Source organism: Larus michahellis, chromosome 2 (assembly GCF_964199755.1).
Source record: "Larus michahellis chromosome 2, bLarMic1.1, whole genome shotgun sequence".
NCBI lineage: Eukaryota > Metazoa > Chordata > Aves > Charadriiformes > Laridae > Larus > Larus michahellis.
This window is the reverse complement of record NC_133897.1, coordinates 116,418,932-116,433,672: the sequence shown is the minus strand read 5'-3', so window position 1 is coordinate 116,433,672 and position 14,741 is coordinate 116,418,932. Positions and strand designations below refer to the sequence as shown.

At 37.2% G+C, this 14,741-nt stretch overlaps 1 protein-coding gene across 1 annotated transcript in view; it reads left to right on the top strand.

Moving 5' to 3' along the window:
• The window catches only part of SMCHD1 (structural maintenance of chromosomes flexible hinge domain containing 1), an 84,998-nt gene that overhangs the window by 29,453 nt on the left and 40,804 nt on the right, over positions 1-14,741 (top strand). Inside the window, exons 10-21 of the mRNA XM_074576780.1 lie at positions 104-314; positions 1,157-1,274; positions 1,372-1,555; positions 2,040-2,237; positions 2,373-2,486; positions 2,930-3,036; positions 3,321-3,403; positions 3,556-3,669; positions 8,832-8,909; positions 8,992-9,111; positions 11,200-11,344; positions 11,576-11,672. Coding sequence (XP_074432881.1) covers positions 104-314; positions 1,157-1,274; positions 1,372-1,555; positions 2,040-2,237; positions 2,373-2,486; positions 2,930-3,036; positions 3,321-3,403; positions 3,556-3,669; positions 8,832-8,909; positions 8,992-9,111; positions 11,200-11,344; positions 11,576-11,672 — 1,569 coding nt within the window. The remainder of the gene's footprint in view (positions 1-103; positions 315-1,156; positions 1,275-1,371; positions 1,556-2,039; positions 2,238-2,372; positions 2,487-2,929; positions 3,037-3,320; positions 3,404-3,555; positions 3,670-8,831; positions 8,910-8,991; positions 9,112-11,199; positions 11,345-11,575; positions 11,673-14,741) is intronic.

Below are 14,741 nucleotides of genomic sequence, written 5' to 3'. Positions count from 1 at the left end.
CATAGGAACGAATGCATTTTGCTAACAAGATGTATATCACAAATGTTAATTACTGGAGGGTTTTTTGGTCTAAGGAAAATCAACTTGTTTTATTTTTTCCCAGATTTCAATGTTCGAAAAAGGAAAAGTACCAAAGATTGTCAATCTTAGGGAGATCAAAGATGACATGCAGACATTGTATATAAATACTGCAGCGGATAGTTTTGAGTTTAAGGCACATGTTGAAGGAGAAGGTATAGTGGAAGGCATCATCCGATATCATCCCTTCCTGTATGATAAAGAAACATACCCTGATGATCCATGTTTTCCATCAAGTGAGTGACATGTTTTGCTGCTTATCAGTCCTATTATAGACAATCCTACTACTCTAAATGTTTTAATGAAATAGAAACCAGAACAATTTAAATTGAAGTGTAAATTACTATCTAATTTGGGTTGTGGTGGAACAGAAAAGTTCACATCCTTTTGGATGAACAAATCCTGTGAACATATTGGCTGTTGTGGTAACTCATTCACGTAAACCTGATCTTTGACATTAGCGCCATCTGATTTCAAACTATAAACTCTTAGGGAATGCAGTCTGATTGAAACATTTCCACTTTCCTGACTGTTACATCTTTGCTCTGAGAAAGAAATTAAATACCAGCAGTTTGATTCAAGAGATTCTAACATAGGGAATACAACAGAGAACAACATGTAGTCTAAGTCCTTAATGTAAAATTTGTTTTATCCAGTCTTCATGAGTTCTCAGATGCTAGGGTTTTAAAATCATTTGTGTTGGTGATTTTTTTTTTTTTGATAAAACGAATCTTGAGTTTAATTGTGACAAGATTTTATGGTATTAGAAGAACATCAGTTGAAACTAAGAGGAAAAAGTAATATTTATTCAAACTTGAAATTTGCAGACTCACTAATATTATTCAATCTCTGTTTAAAATTTTTTCTTAGCTTCGTTTAGGTTTTTCTGCTCAGTATTTCTCAAACAGAAAAAAATATTTCCTAATATTGTATATACCTAGCTTGATATCATGTATACTGCTACTGTGCCTAACTTAATAAGTATAGATAATCCTGAATTTAGACTGCTCTGGTTTTTGATATTATAGTAGTTTTTAAAAGAAATTTATTCATGGAGACTGTCTTCTTTTTAATCAAGAACTAAACGATGATGATGATGACGACTGCTTTATAGTGGAAAAGGGGGCCAGAGGAAAACGGCCTATTTTTGAATGTTTTTGGAATGGAAGGTTAATACCATACACAACTGTGGAAGAGTAAGTTGGTAATCTGTTTCTATGGTGTAACCAGTCTGTTTCTATAATCTCATTATAAAAAATGATTTTAATGTCTTTCTGCTTTTTTTTTTTTAAGTTTTGACTGGTGCGCTCCTCCAAAGAAGAGAGGATTGGCACCAATTGAATGCTACAACAGAATTTCTGGTGCATTATTTACCAATGATAAGTTCCAGGTCAGCACAAACAAACTCACTTTCATGGATCTGGAGCTGAAGTTGAAAGATAAGAATACTCTGTTCACAAGAATCTTCAATGGACAGGTAATAATTTTATCCTATTAAGTATTTCTTCTTGGCAAAGTTCAATGCGTATGATGTAGAAAACTTTACTCGCTCGTCGATTGTTCGCATCACTGAATATTGCCTGGTTTCAGAAGAACTTTCACATTGGACACTTCTGCAGGAAGTTGTAGCAGACATTTCTCTCAGTTTTAGTGAGTAGTAAAGCTGACTCTTTAGATCTGAAAAAATAAGAATTAGTCTTGTTCCTTTTATTTTCTTAAACAATGACTTTATCTAGTTGTTATATGACAGTTTTTGTGGAAAGGTCCTCTTCACAGAGGAATATGGGTGCTGGGGGAAACACTTGCTCTGGCCTGAAGTAGCGCTTCCAAGCTGAAGAATCCATTTATTTTTTTGAGTACAGTATTGCTGTACTCTTATAATTGTTCATGCTCCTGAAATTGTCAGATTTAAATTTTGTAATATGTTAAGAGTATGTATTTGTTTTGTAATCTTTTTATAGGAGCAGCGAATGAAAATTGACAGAGAATTTGCTTTGTGGCTCAAAGACTGTCATGAAAAATATGACAAACAGATAAAATTCACAGTCTTTAAAGGAATAACTACACGTACTGATTTACCATCCAAAAGAATGCAGAGCCCTTGGGCAACGTATGCTGCAATAGAGTGGGATGGGAAAACATACAAAACTGGCCAGCTGGTAAGTTAGTTGCCTGCTGATGTTGAGGTTTGGTTTGTTTGTTTTGTAATAGAGCATTTGAACTCTAAAAAGCAAATACTATACATTTGATGCAGAAGTAATGTATTGACATTAATTGTTGTCTTCTCTTTGCAGGTGAAAACTGTTAAGACTCTTCCAATATTCTATGGAAGTATTGAGAAATTTTTTTTGTATGGAGACCACGATGGGGATATATTTGCCACAGGAGGAGAGGTTCAAATTGCTTTGGTAAGACAAATATAAAAAGGATTCACACACCTACTATGCTTATGGAATCTTTAAACATAATCCTGGGTCAGACTTATTTAAACGACTTGTTGAAAATATGGTATTTTTTGAGATTCAGCAATCTAGAAATAATCAAACTGCTTAGTTACATTAGTTTTAATGTGAATATATTACAATTATTATTCATGATCAATGATCTGATTTACCAAATTTTGCATATGAAATAAAGTATCATACTTGGTATCAGTAGTGTGTTGTGCATCCATTCTTAACCTTGTGATTTCAGCAAATTTTAGAATAGTGTCTTGTGGTGTCACCAGGTGGCATTTGTTAGCATATTGCATTGTGTCTGTGTCTACTTGTCTAGTCCCATAATGGAGAGGCATTTCTTCTCTCACATATTATAATCTGGCTGTTTATAACTGCACTCAATTGTTTTTCAGGAACCTCAGGCGTTGTATGGTGAAATGAAAGTTATTCCAATCTCAAAACTTGACAGAACAGTGTCTGAAAAAGCTGTTAAAAAATACATAGAGGATGAAATGGCAAGGTAAGCACTAAATTGTAGTAAGTATTTACTTGTGGAGTTCCTCATAACAGTTTTAGTATTTCTTCAGGAAAAAAAAAAGTTCAGTTTTATTTCCAAGTGGAAAAGCAGTCAACGTAGGGGAAAAAAAAATTCTAAACCAAGAAGAATTAGTTTGGGGTTGTTTTGTTTTTGTTTTTGTTTTTGTTTTTTTTTTCCAAAAAAAGAGCTCATGTATATTCTATTTAAGATAAATCACCCTGGTTTTTAACTCACAGTAAAACTGTTCATTCTTTCTTTTTCACTAGACTTCCTGACAAATTATCGGTAACGTGGCCTGAAGGAGATGAGTTATTACCAAATGAAACGAGATTTGCTGGTACACCAATAGGTATATTTTTTCTTCCAAATACTAAAAAGTAAAATGTCAATTTAAAAATACTTTATGCACTTTTGTTAAAAAAAACAAACATACAGAAATATCCAATCACTTATAATACACAGCCTATTTTAAAAGTCCATCACTTTTCCTTTTAAATACAGGAGCGTTAAGAATAGAAATTTTGAATAAAAAAGGAGAAGCAATGCAAAAACTTCCAGGTACAAGCCACGGAGGTTCAAAGAAACTTCTTGTTGAACTCAAGGTTATTTTACATTGTAAGTATTTCAGTATATTTAACCGAGTCTTTATTATTTTAAAAATGTATACTGTATTTCTTTGTGTGTATACATATAATGCATATTGGAGTTTGTTAGATGGATGTAGCTGTTAATTTTAGGGACAGTGTCCCATCAGAGCATGTAGTAATGCAAAGCTGCATTTCCTGAAATGACAATTGCTTCAATGCCAAATGTTTCATGTCTTAATGCTATATTATAATTACATCTTCCGTCACATGTAAGGAGGCCCTGTCAGTTCCAGGGTGTTTACTTAATATGTGTAAGAACATGGATGCTTAAAATGGATAACGTTTCTGTAATTAATATAGCAATTCATGTGAGGTGCATAAAAGTAGGGACCAGACTTGTTTAGTAGCTGATGTAAAGTCACTTCAGATTTTTAAAAATGAAGTTTCTTCTGTGTTACTGTTTTGTGGTTTCCATTTATGGGTGCTTTACTTGATATTCTTACATTGCGCATGTTGAAGAATTACATTCTTTCCAAGGCAACTGAAATTATTCAGTTGTATGTTCAACACAGAATTAGAACACTAAATTTTCTGAAAACTCTAATCCTGCACATGTCAAAACATATCTGAAATTAATTGAAACTTAAAGTTTTGTTTGCCTTGTTTCTCTGCATATACAACAGGAAAATCCTATTCCTTTAGCTGATAAGAGTTGTAAAAACATTTCTCAAGCACTGGATTTACTGAAGTGATATATGTCAGAGGAAACCACACTGCAAGTATTTTAGCTTCAGTTTAGTATACATGTCATAAGATTACAGATGATGTTTTAATCATAGAATTATTCAGGTTGGAAAAGACCCTTGGGATCATCGAGTACAACCATCAGCCCCACTCTACAAAGTTCTCCCTTACACCATATCCCCCAACACCACATCTAAACGAGTCTTAAACACATTCAGGGATGGTGATTCCACCACCTCCCTGGGCAGCCTATTCCAGTGTCTGACCACTCTTCCTCTGAACAATTTTTTCCTAATGTCCAGCCTAACCCTACCCTGCTGCAGCTTGAACCCATTCCCTCTTGTTCTATCGCTAATTACCTGTGAGAAGAGACCAGCACCAACCTCTCTACAATGTCCTTTCAAGTAGTTGTAGAGAGTGATGAGGTCTCCCCTCAGCCTCCTCTTCCTCAAACTAAACAGTCCCAGCTCCTTCAATTGCTCCTCATAAGATTTATTCTCCAGGCCCTTCACCAGCTTCATTGCCCTCCTCTGCACTCGCTCCAGCACCCCGATATCTCTCTCGTATTGAGGTGCCCAGAACTGGACACAATACTCAAGGTGTGGCCTCACCAGTGCTGAGTACAGGGGGACAATCACCTCCCTACTTCTGCTGGTCACACTATTTCTAATACAAGCCAGGATGCCATTGGCCCTCTTGGCCCCCTGGGCACACTGCTGGCTCATGTTCAGCTGCTTGTGAATTAGAACCCCCAGGTCCATTTCTGCCAGGCAGCTCTCCAGCCACACTTCCCCAAGCCTGTAGCAATGCATGGGGTTGTTGTGACCCAAGTGCAGGACCTGGCACTTGGCCTTGTTGAAGCTCATACCATACCATTAGCATTGACCCATCGGTCCAATCTATCCAAGTCTCTCTGTAGAGCCTCCCTGTCCTCATGCAGATCAACACTCCCGCTTAACTGGGTGTCATCTGCGAACTTACTGATGATACACTATGTCCTTATCAAGATCATCAATAAAGATGTTAACAGAAATGGCCCCAACACAGAACCCTGGGGAATACCACTTGTGACTGGCTGCCAGCTGGATTTAACTCCATTGACCACCACTCTTTGGGACCACCCATCCAGCCAGTGCTTGATCCAGCAGCCCATATGCTCATCCAGGCCATGTGCAGCCAGTTTTTCCATGAGAATTCTGTGGGGGACAGTGTCAAATGCTTTTCGAAAGTCTAGGCAGACAATATCCACAGCCTTTCCCTTATCCAATAATCTGGTCATCTTGTCATAGAAGGAGATCAGGTTCATCAGGCAGGACCTGCCTTTCATAAACGCGTGCTGACTAGGCCTCATCCCCTGGTTGTCCATTATGTGGCTTGTAATGGCACCTGTTGCGTGGCAGCTGTCTGCTGTGCATGTCCATTGTCCAAGGTAATGAGTGTACTGGGGCATAAAGAGGTTGGAATTGAAAAAACGTGTTCACATAATACAGATTATCAGATTATATTTGCCAACAGCCTGGGTGACAAATCAGTGTTTTGCAACATTAACCAAGGTAGACCATCCTGACTTCAGGATGTATAAACTTGAAAGAGGCACAGTGTTTCTGTTGTTGTGTTTTGTCAGCGTTGTTGCTAGCAGAAATAAAACTTAAGTTTTCCCTTTACCTCCAGTCACTGAAAAGTATCTTCAGACTTTCACGTCTCCTGAACACTTTGATTCATTGATGGAAATTTGTATTTATAACTGTTTTTACAGCCCTCCTATGTTAACATTTGTCTCTAGTCAATTTAGGAGTCACCAGTGTAATTCTCCCTGTTCTGCACCAGAACACTGAGTAAGTCCTGTAAGTGACAGTTTGGGCATGGCATACCTGTCAAACTCAAACCCCTAGTCTTTCTTATATAAAGCTCTCATTTGTACTGAAGTGGTTACACCCTTATGAAGGCCAACAGCAAACTTCTTATAATGTACAAAAAGTCTGTCTTCTCTTTTGAAGAGTGGAATACCTGGCAAAATGTACTGTGGACTGCCAAGAGGGTTGAGCTATGAGAAACTTCTTATCTGGTCTGTTACTGGGGAGCCTTATACAAGGTTCAGGGCAAAATTTGGGTTGAGAGAATGATGAAGTCGAGGGGTCCGGTGGGGATAAAAAGAGCTGGCAAAGGAAAGGGTGGGATAGCAGGAGAACGAGGCTGTGGGAAACTTCTTGTCTGGGCCATGGCAGGAGCACCTTGTCCAAGGTTTGAACAAGGGAAGCAAGGGCTGGCAAGATGGTTGGGATATCAGTTCTGGGAAAGTTTTTTTTCAAAGTCATGCCTGGGTGGTTCTTGTCTAAGGTGAGTCTGAAAAATAAGTATTTCCATCTCAGAAGAATATTTTTACATCACTCCTGATTACTCAATTAAATTGCAGGTACCTCTGTTAAAATACTCACGTAGGTTCTGTGGCAATAATGAGGTGTCTTTTCAGGTTTTTGAGCTGTTCAGCAAACTGTTTTTGTCACTAAAGTATTTATTTTAGAACTTAGTAGACAGTTCTTCTGACTGAGCAATTATCCTGGCATTTCCCTTCTGTAAACCACAGTAGGAGTTGCTGTTCAGATCCATCTGTCTCTCTCACACGCACCATTGAATTCTCCCAGCTCAGGAAGGATATGGCTATTGGCTATTAATATGTCATTTGAAACAAGAAGACAGGCATTTTTTCCTCTGTCTGTACCCTCCATGGATTTATACTATACCATAGCTGGGACATTTAGATATCTGTTCTCTATAACCAAATTTAAATAATTTAGACTGAAGTTTGTATTTTTTGCAAAGTCCTACCGTGTCTATGAAAACTTAATTTCTTGTGCTGTTTGTGGTACCAAGTGCAGCCTTCCATATCTCAGTGGTTGTAGGGATACTGGTAATGTTCATAAATATGTTTGGAAGTGTCAAGAAAAGAACATGGTGGTTAGGAAGTCCTAATGGTGCTTTCTAGCAAAACAACAGAGGAGAGTTCAGTAATCACAATTAATACAAAGTGTTTGCAGGGCTTTTCTTCTACCAAAGGGAAAAATGGAGAAATTCCCAAAAAGGTTCTAAATCTTTGCATGTGGCTACACTGTAATAATTTAGTCTGTTATTCAAATAAAACACCAGGATGTTTTTTCATTACAGAGGTCACAACAGCATTGGACATACCTGATAATTTTCTTGCTCAGAACTACTGTTGAGATTGTCTCCTCTTTCAGAAGAGAACGTAACAACCTTGCCTGTAAAAGCGGGAGTTTTCTCGTTTGTTCTCTTCCAAGATCCCATTTGTTTTATTGTTCTCTTTTGTGTATTGCTATGCACAGAAGTATTAACTTCCTTCACTTCCTATAGATAAATTTCCACCTTGGATATCTATCTATCTATATTGGGGCAATACAACAAGAAAGGTGTTCATCTTCCAAGTGTGCATCTTGCGCAATACAGAGAGACTTTCAGTTTAACTTGGTGGCAGCTGACACCGCAATAGGAAAACTGCACTCACTGGAGAAGTTCTGTTTTCTCAGTGTTAGTAACTACCAAAGGTAGAAAAAAACCTCAATATAGAAAACTGAATTGGATTTTAGCACAAAACACCATCAAAATCTATTTTAATAACAAAATTCTTCCAGAATTACTCATTCAAAGAAATACACCTAAGAAAATTGACAGCTGTTATTTTATCTTATGTATGCAATTTGGTGCAAGAACAGGATATGAAACAGTTGTACTTAGCTATAGGACAATGTATATTTTTGGGTTTTTTTACTGCATTTCTTTTTATTCTGTATAGTCTTATTGCAGTCCCATTCTGTATTTATTCTAAGTTATATTTTGAAAAAAAATATATTAATGCCTCTTGAAGTTTCAAGCAATGAATGTTATTCCTGTACTTATCTTAGGTTATAGAATCAGTGACTGAAAAATTGCTTCGAAGTTTCGTTGTGTTCTCTTTTGGGATGTGTCTTAATGCTGCAGAAGTAGTTTTAAAGACAGGTACAATAATTTGGAGCAAAAAAGGACTGTTCTTTTCTCCTTGATTATACATTCAGTCAACTGCACATTTTTACCGTTGCTCCCATTTAAGCTAATTTGTTATGGTTTTTTGTCAAGTTGATCAGTTGCCAGCGTGTAGTGCGCAGCCTACGACTGTTCAGACTTAACAGGGAACATATAACCAAAGAGCTGATAAAATTCAACTTTAACCCTGCTGCGTTCAGTTTAATGTGTCTGAGGCTAGCAATTTTTAATTAAAATGGGATTAGGTAGAGAATTCATTTTTATTGGCTGTGATCATGATTAATTGTGAAGCCGTGTTTATATTTATTAGAAGTAATAGTAATACTTAATAATGAATTATAGTAATCCTTGAAAAAATGAAGAATTATGGTGTAAAATCTAAATACATGTAGCTAATTGTTTGTTTTTCAGCACCTACTGGGAATAAAGAAATAATTTCTCATATTAGTCAGCATGGAGGCAAATGGCCGTACTGGTTTAAAAAAATGGGTAAGTTCACATATGCAATGTTTTCAGTTTGTTTATAATCTTACTTTTTTTACTTTCTAATTTTATTTTTATTTCTGTTTAGAAAATCTTCAGAAACTTGGGAACTACACTTTGAAACTGCAAGTAGTATTGAATGAAAGTAATGCAGACACTTACGCAGGAAGGCCTCTGCCATCTAAAATATTTAAATTTACTATTATAGGTAAGAATTCCAGTCATGCCACTTTTATTTTACTTTTAGTATTTCTATTTGATTCATTGTATATCCAAATTATTCATGTTTTAGTTGAGAGGTAATTTTCAGCACTGAAAAGTGGCATTTCATAGAATCATAAAATGGTTTGGATTAGAAGGGACCTTAAAGATCATCTATTTCCAACCCCCCTGCCATGGGCAGGGACACCTCCCACTAGACCAGGCTGCTCAAAGCCCCATCCAGCCTGGTCTTGAACACTTCTAGGGATGGGGCATCCGCAGCTTCTCTGGGCAACCTGTTCCAGTGTCTCACCACCCTCACAGTAAAGAATTTCTTTCTAATGTCTAATCTAAATTTCCCCTCTTTCAGTTTAAAACTGTGACTCCTTGTCCTGTCACTACACTCCCTGATAGAGAGTCCCTCCCCATCTTTCCTTTACGCCCCCTTCAAGTACTGGAAGGCCGCTGTAAGGTCTCCTCGGAGCCTTCTCTTCTCCAGGCTGAACAGCCCCAACTCTCTCAGCCTGACCTCATATCATCTCTCATGATATGCTCCAGCCCTCTGATCATCTTCGTGGCCCTCTGCTGGACCTGTTCCAACAGGCCCTTGTCCTTCTTGTGCTGGGGATTCCAGAGCTGGACACAGTACTCCAGGTGGGGTCTCACCAGAGCGGAGTGAATCACCTCCCTCAACCTGCTGGCCACACTTCTTTTGATGCAGCCCAGGATGCGGTTGGCTTTCTGGGCTGCAAGCACGCATTGCCTGCTCATGTTGAGCTTCTTGTCCCCCAGCACCCCCATATCCTTCCCCTTAAGGCTGCTCTCAAGCCATTCTCCACCCAACCTGTATTTGTGTTTGGGATTGCCGCGACCCATGTGCAGGACGTTGCACTTGGCCTTGTTGGACTTCATGAGGTTTGCATGGGCCCACCTCTCAAGCCTGTCCATGTCCCTCTTGGGGGATCTTCCTGGTGGAGTTCCATGGGATAACACCCTGGACGGAAAGGGGGCTCAAGAAAGCTGGTTAATATTCACAGATGACTTTCTCCAAGCTCAAGTCTGCTCCGTCCCGATGAACAGGAAGTAATGCAAAAATGCCGGGAGGCCTGCATGGATGAACAAGGAGCTCCTGGCAAAACTCAGCATAAGAACAAAAAACACAAAAGAAGAAGTATAGAGAAGATGGAAATGGGGACAGATTTTTAACTCAGACGTGTTCTTTGGTGGTTATTCACTTTGATAGTGCAGAAGTTCTTTTACAGTTATGTTGTCAAATCATTTTTACAGTTGTCATTCACTTAGAAATAAAATTGTAAATGCCGAAAGGTTGGTATCTTTTTGTTGTTGTAACCATTAAAATAATTTTGACTAATACAAGGTAACACTTTCCTTCCCCCTATGATTTTCACATCTCTTCTGCAAAAGCAGCTTTGTGATAATGAGACCTGTAGGTAGTGAAAGTAGGTGTTAATTTGAGTCCATAATAATTTGATAGGATGTTTATCTACCGTTTAGCTCAGCACTGTATTACTACTTTTTTCAAAGGCCGCTTGGCCAAGACTGTTTGATTCCAAATGTTACTCTGATTTACAAGCTCCCATTTTTACTGCTCTGTTTGGTCTTATTTTTTAGTGCCCAATTGGAGGCAGTCTAACAGGGACAGATTTCACAGGAGGGATGCACTCGGATTTCTTTTTCAAATACTTATCATTACTCATCTTTATCTCTCAGATTTGGGATAGTTGTAGAACAAAAATGGTTTGCTGCACAAATTATTTAATTTTAAAAGAATTAAAGCAATTAAAAGTTTAAGAAAAGCTGTCAACAAGGAACTAGTCCACTTTCAGGTGCTGTATCAATGTTCTAAGTACTTTGGAAGTTTTGGCTGTCCTGTTATTCTGCTATTATGTTTTAACTATTGTTTTTGTTAGTGTAAGTTAAAAAAAAAGGATCAATGATTTTCATTATAATAGTATTTTGAACAACCTATTTTCTTTGAGGCTGAAAACAATTTGACTTAATTGCAGCCTTAATTAAGAAAAAGCCAATGAACACACATAATTCCTTCTAAAAATGTATTATTCTTTTCTCCTAGAGGGCAAACCAGAGAAATTTTCAGTGGGTCTTTTGGATCTTCCTTTTCGAATTGGAGTACCTTTTAATATTCCTTTGGAATTACAGGATGAATTTGGTCATGCAACACAGTTGACAGCTGGCATTAAACCAATCCTTGAAGCTAGGTAATTCAACTATCTCATTTTTATTTTGTTTTATTTTTTTACTTTTTTTGTCCTTTCTTCATGTGACATTAATATAGTAATTCTTTGGGTTTTCTCTGGGTGATACTTTTCGCATAAATTAACTGGCATTTTGCTTTAATTTCCGTAAGAATATCTGAATGTATCTTGTATATTAGAACACTGTGTTTATTTTTAAATTGATTCTGTTTTGTTTTCTATGTATTTTTCTAGTGGATTGACATTGCAGTACGGAGAAGTAACTGCAGGAACAAAGTGCATCATCAAGGGTGTCACTGCTAAAGGCTCTATAAATAGTTGCCAGGGCAAGGTAAGCTAATGAATTTAAACTTGAAGTAACATATTTTTTAAAAAGACCAAACCACAGAGCAACTAATTTTTGTGTAGAATAGATTATCACATAGTGTTACGTAAGTCTGGTCTACATTAATGACTACGGGTGTTCCTTGGGATATTTTCAGATGATCTCTTACAGCTCTACCTGGAGCAGTTTGTCTTCCCTGCAGCTGCAGTCTGTTAGCTGATGAGGCTGGAGCTGGGGCTGAGCAAGACATGGGTGTGTGGTAGAGTGTACCTAGCATGCTGAATCAGTTGTCTTAGTTTAAACCAGTGCTGAAATCGGTTTAAGCCAAATCATCCTGGTGACTTTTGCACTGAAATAGCATAGGGAGCCATGAAATCTTTCATTATTGTAGTTGAGTTGATGAGTAGTAACAGTTAATATGCATGGTAACTACTCGACCTTCTCTAGACGTTTCCAAATTGCTTTTTTCACTCCTGTAGCGAATATATGTCATTCAAATCGAACCTCTCACTGATGAATTCTCAGCATCTAATCAAGCTGCTAATTTACTATAAAAACAAAAACGTATGTTACACGCTAAAAAGATTTCTTTCATAAAACAGATCTCAATGCTTATGATAAATATAGATTTGAATATTTTAAAAAGTAATTTTAAAATTATGTATATGGCCTATTTACACAGTATTCTAACAAGGTCCTAATCCTTTCACTTAGTCTTGCAGTCTAGCATAGTAAAGACAAAGCTGTAACTCATTATACTGTAGCTCAGAAAGAAGCAAATAAAGTTGCTGGTGGAAAGGTGTGTACAGAGAAGAGGGAGCATATACCTTGCTTATTGAAAACTGGAGGGTATTGAATGCAATAAGTTTTGTAGGTAAAGCTGAGAATTTAAGGTGAAGGGCAAGAATAATGACAGAAGATAGAGGTGGATTATGGGAAATAAAGTGTGTAGGAGCAAAAGTGCCAGGCTGTGGCAAGACATAAGTTTGGTGAGGGGCAAGACCAAGAGTCATTTAAGGAACGTGCAGTACAGAAATAATACCATACCATAATAATAGAAAAGAAGGGGTGTTATTTTCTCATGTTGCTTAATTCCATAAAATCTCAGAGACAATACAGGAACTGGCACTGAAAGTAGCGGGTCTAATTTGTACGTTAAAATGACTGTTTAAGGTGGTAATGGAAAATAATGGCAAAAAGCAGGGTGGCGGGACAACAGAGTAAAAACAACAGATAATTTTAAATTGTAAATAGGGTGTAATTTTCAGTGCTTAATTTAAAATAAGAAGCAGAGAACACAGGAGAAATTTTCAGCACCTTAAAAGTTGATTTTGAAATGGTAGTAGAACAGCTAAAATATCTCAGAGCAACAGGTAGTAATAGGATTCTGCAAAAAATTTAGAAGGAGAAATTGAATGAGAGAACAACAAGAAAAAATGGAGAGGATGGAAAAAATTAAAGTTAATGTTTTTCAGAGAAAGGAGTAAGGAAAAATATGTTGAAGGAATAGTCATGCCAAATGGAGAAGAGAAACTTGATTGAAATAGGAAATAGAGAATATCGCAGTCACCAGTGAAGGAAGCACTGATAGAGAAGAAAGAGAAGGCAGACTTTATTTACTTCTCTAGTCATTGATTTAATTCCACCCCCAAATCAGTCAAGATTAAAAGAAGTATGTTTTGATTGTGGGTGGAAGCAAAGAGAAAATTTTAAGACAAGTGTGTGAGCAATACCAACACGACTGCTTTCTTATAGGATTTTGAATACAGTCAGGAGAAGAGTGAAGAAGGGAGTTTAAAAAAGGAAAATAATATTTCTTTATTCTTATTTTCATTTTAAAGTACTGCAGTATACATAGAAGCAGACTTGAAACTATAAAGTAGATAAAGGGATCGTGAAGGGTAAGGGAACTTTCCTAGAGGACACGGATGTTGAAAGATTAAAAGGAATGAGGTTGAAGATGTAAACTGATTAATTAGAGGCAGTATTAAGAAGACAGTATTAAGTAAAAAATGAGTATTGCAGAGAAGGCATTGAAACCAAAAGAAGGGAGGAGTGTCTTGTGCGTGAATACAAAGATTGATTTATTATTATACTTATTAACATTAAACTTATTAACTTATTAACATTAAACGTAGGCTATCTGCTATATCCGTTTCCTATGTTTTTATTTCCTACCTTATTTTTCCCCTTCTTTCCCCCTGCCCAGTCCCCCAACATGTAACATTAATATATTTTGCCTCTCCCTTTTCTTGTGATTTGCCGTTTGGTTTAATGGAGCGCCAGCTGATAAGTGCTGCTTGGCTCGCAGGTAGACCATATGGTTGGCTGGCTGGTCAGAGCTGGAGAGTTTTCATGCCTCTGTGTGGCCTGCCATCAGCCGGGGAACTTGTGTTTGATGTGGCTGCAGGTGCGATGCACCTGCCCAGGCCTCATTGCACTTTCTGCTTCCCTTACCCAGCAAACCAAAAGAATTGTCTGATTGTTTTCATCCAATCTACCAGGTTTTAATGTTGCACATACCCTGTCAGGCATGGGAAGGGCATAAAACAGGATTATGAAATTAAACCTTTCCAGAGGCAGTGTTTCTGAATGTGTAAAAATGGCAATTCATGGATTGTAACTAAATATTCTCAAATATCAAATATATAAAATATGAAATGCACGTATCTACAGTGCAACTAGGTTTTAAAGTAGGAGTTTTTAGAATTATTGATTAGTCTGCTTCATTCTCTGATTTTAATGTGAAAATTCTACAGCACTTGTTTTTCTTATGGCCCTATTCAAAGATGAAATGGATAGTAATTGTGGTGCCTTGCCTCAGGCAATTAGCTAAGGACTGCAGAACTTGCAGACCTTTTTTTTAAAACTACTTTTTTTTTAACTGATACAGGGTTTTTTTCCCCACTTAGACAGCCTCTAAGCCGAAAACCAGAAGTTATCATAGCTGCTTTTAATGATTTTAGAACCATGTAGTTTAACATGCAAATCCTGGATGGAACATCTCTGGGAATAATAACATGAAAAAGACAGATCTTAATACAAGAAAAATAATCTTGATTTATATAGCAGTGC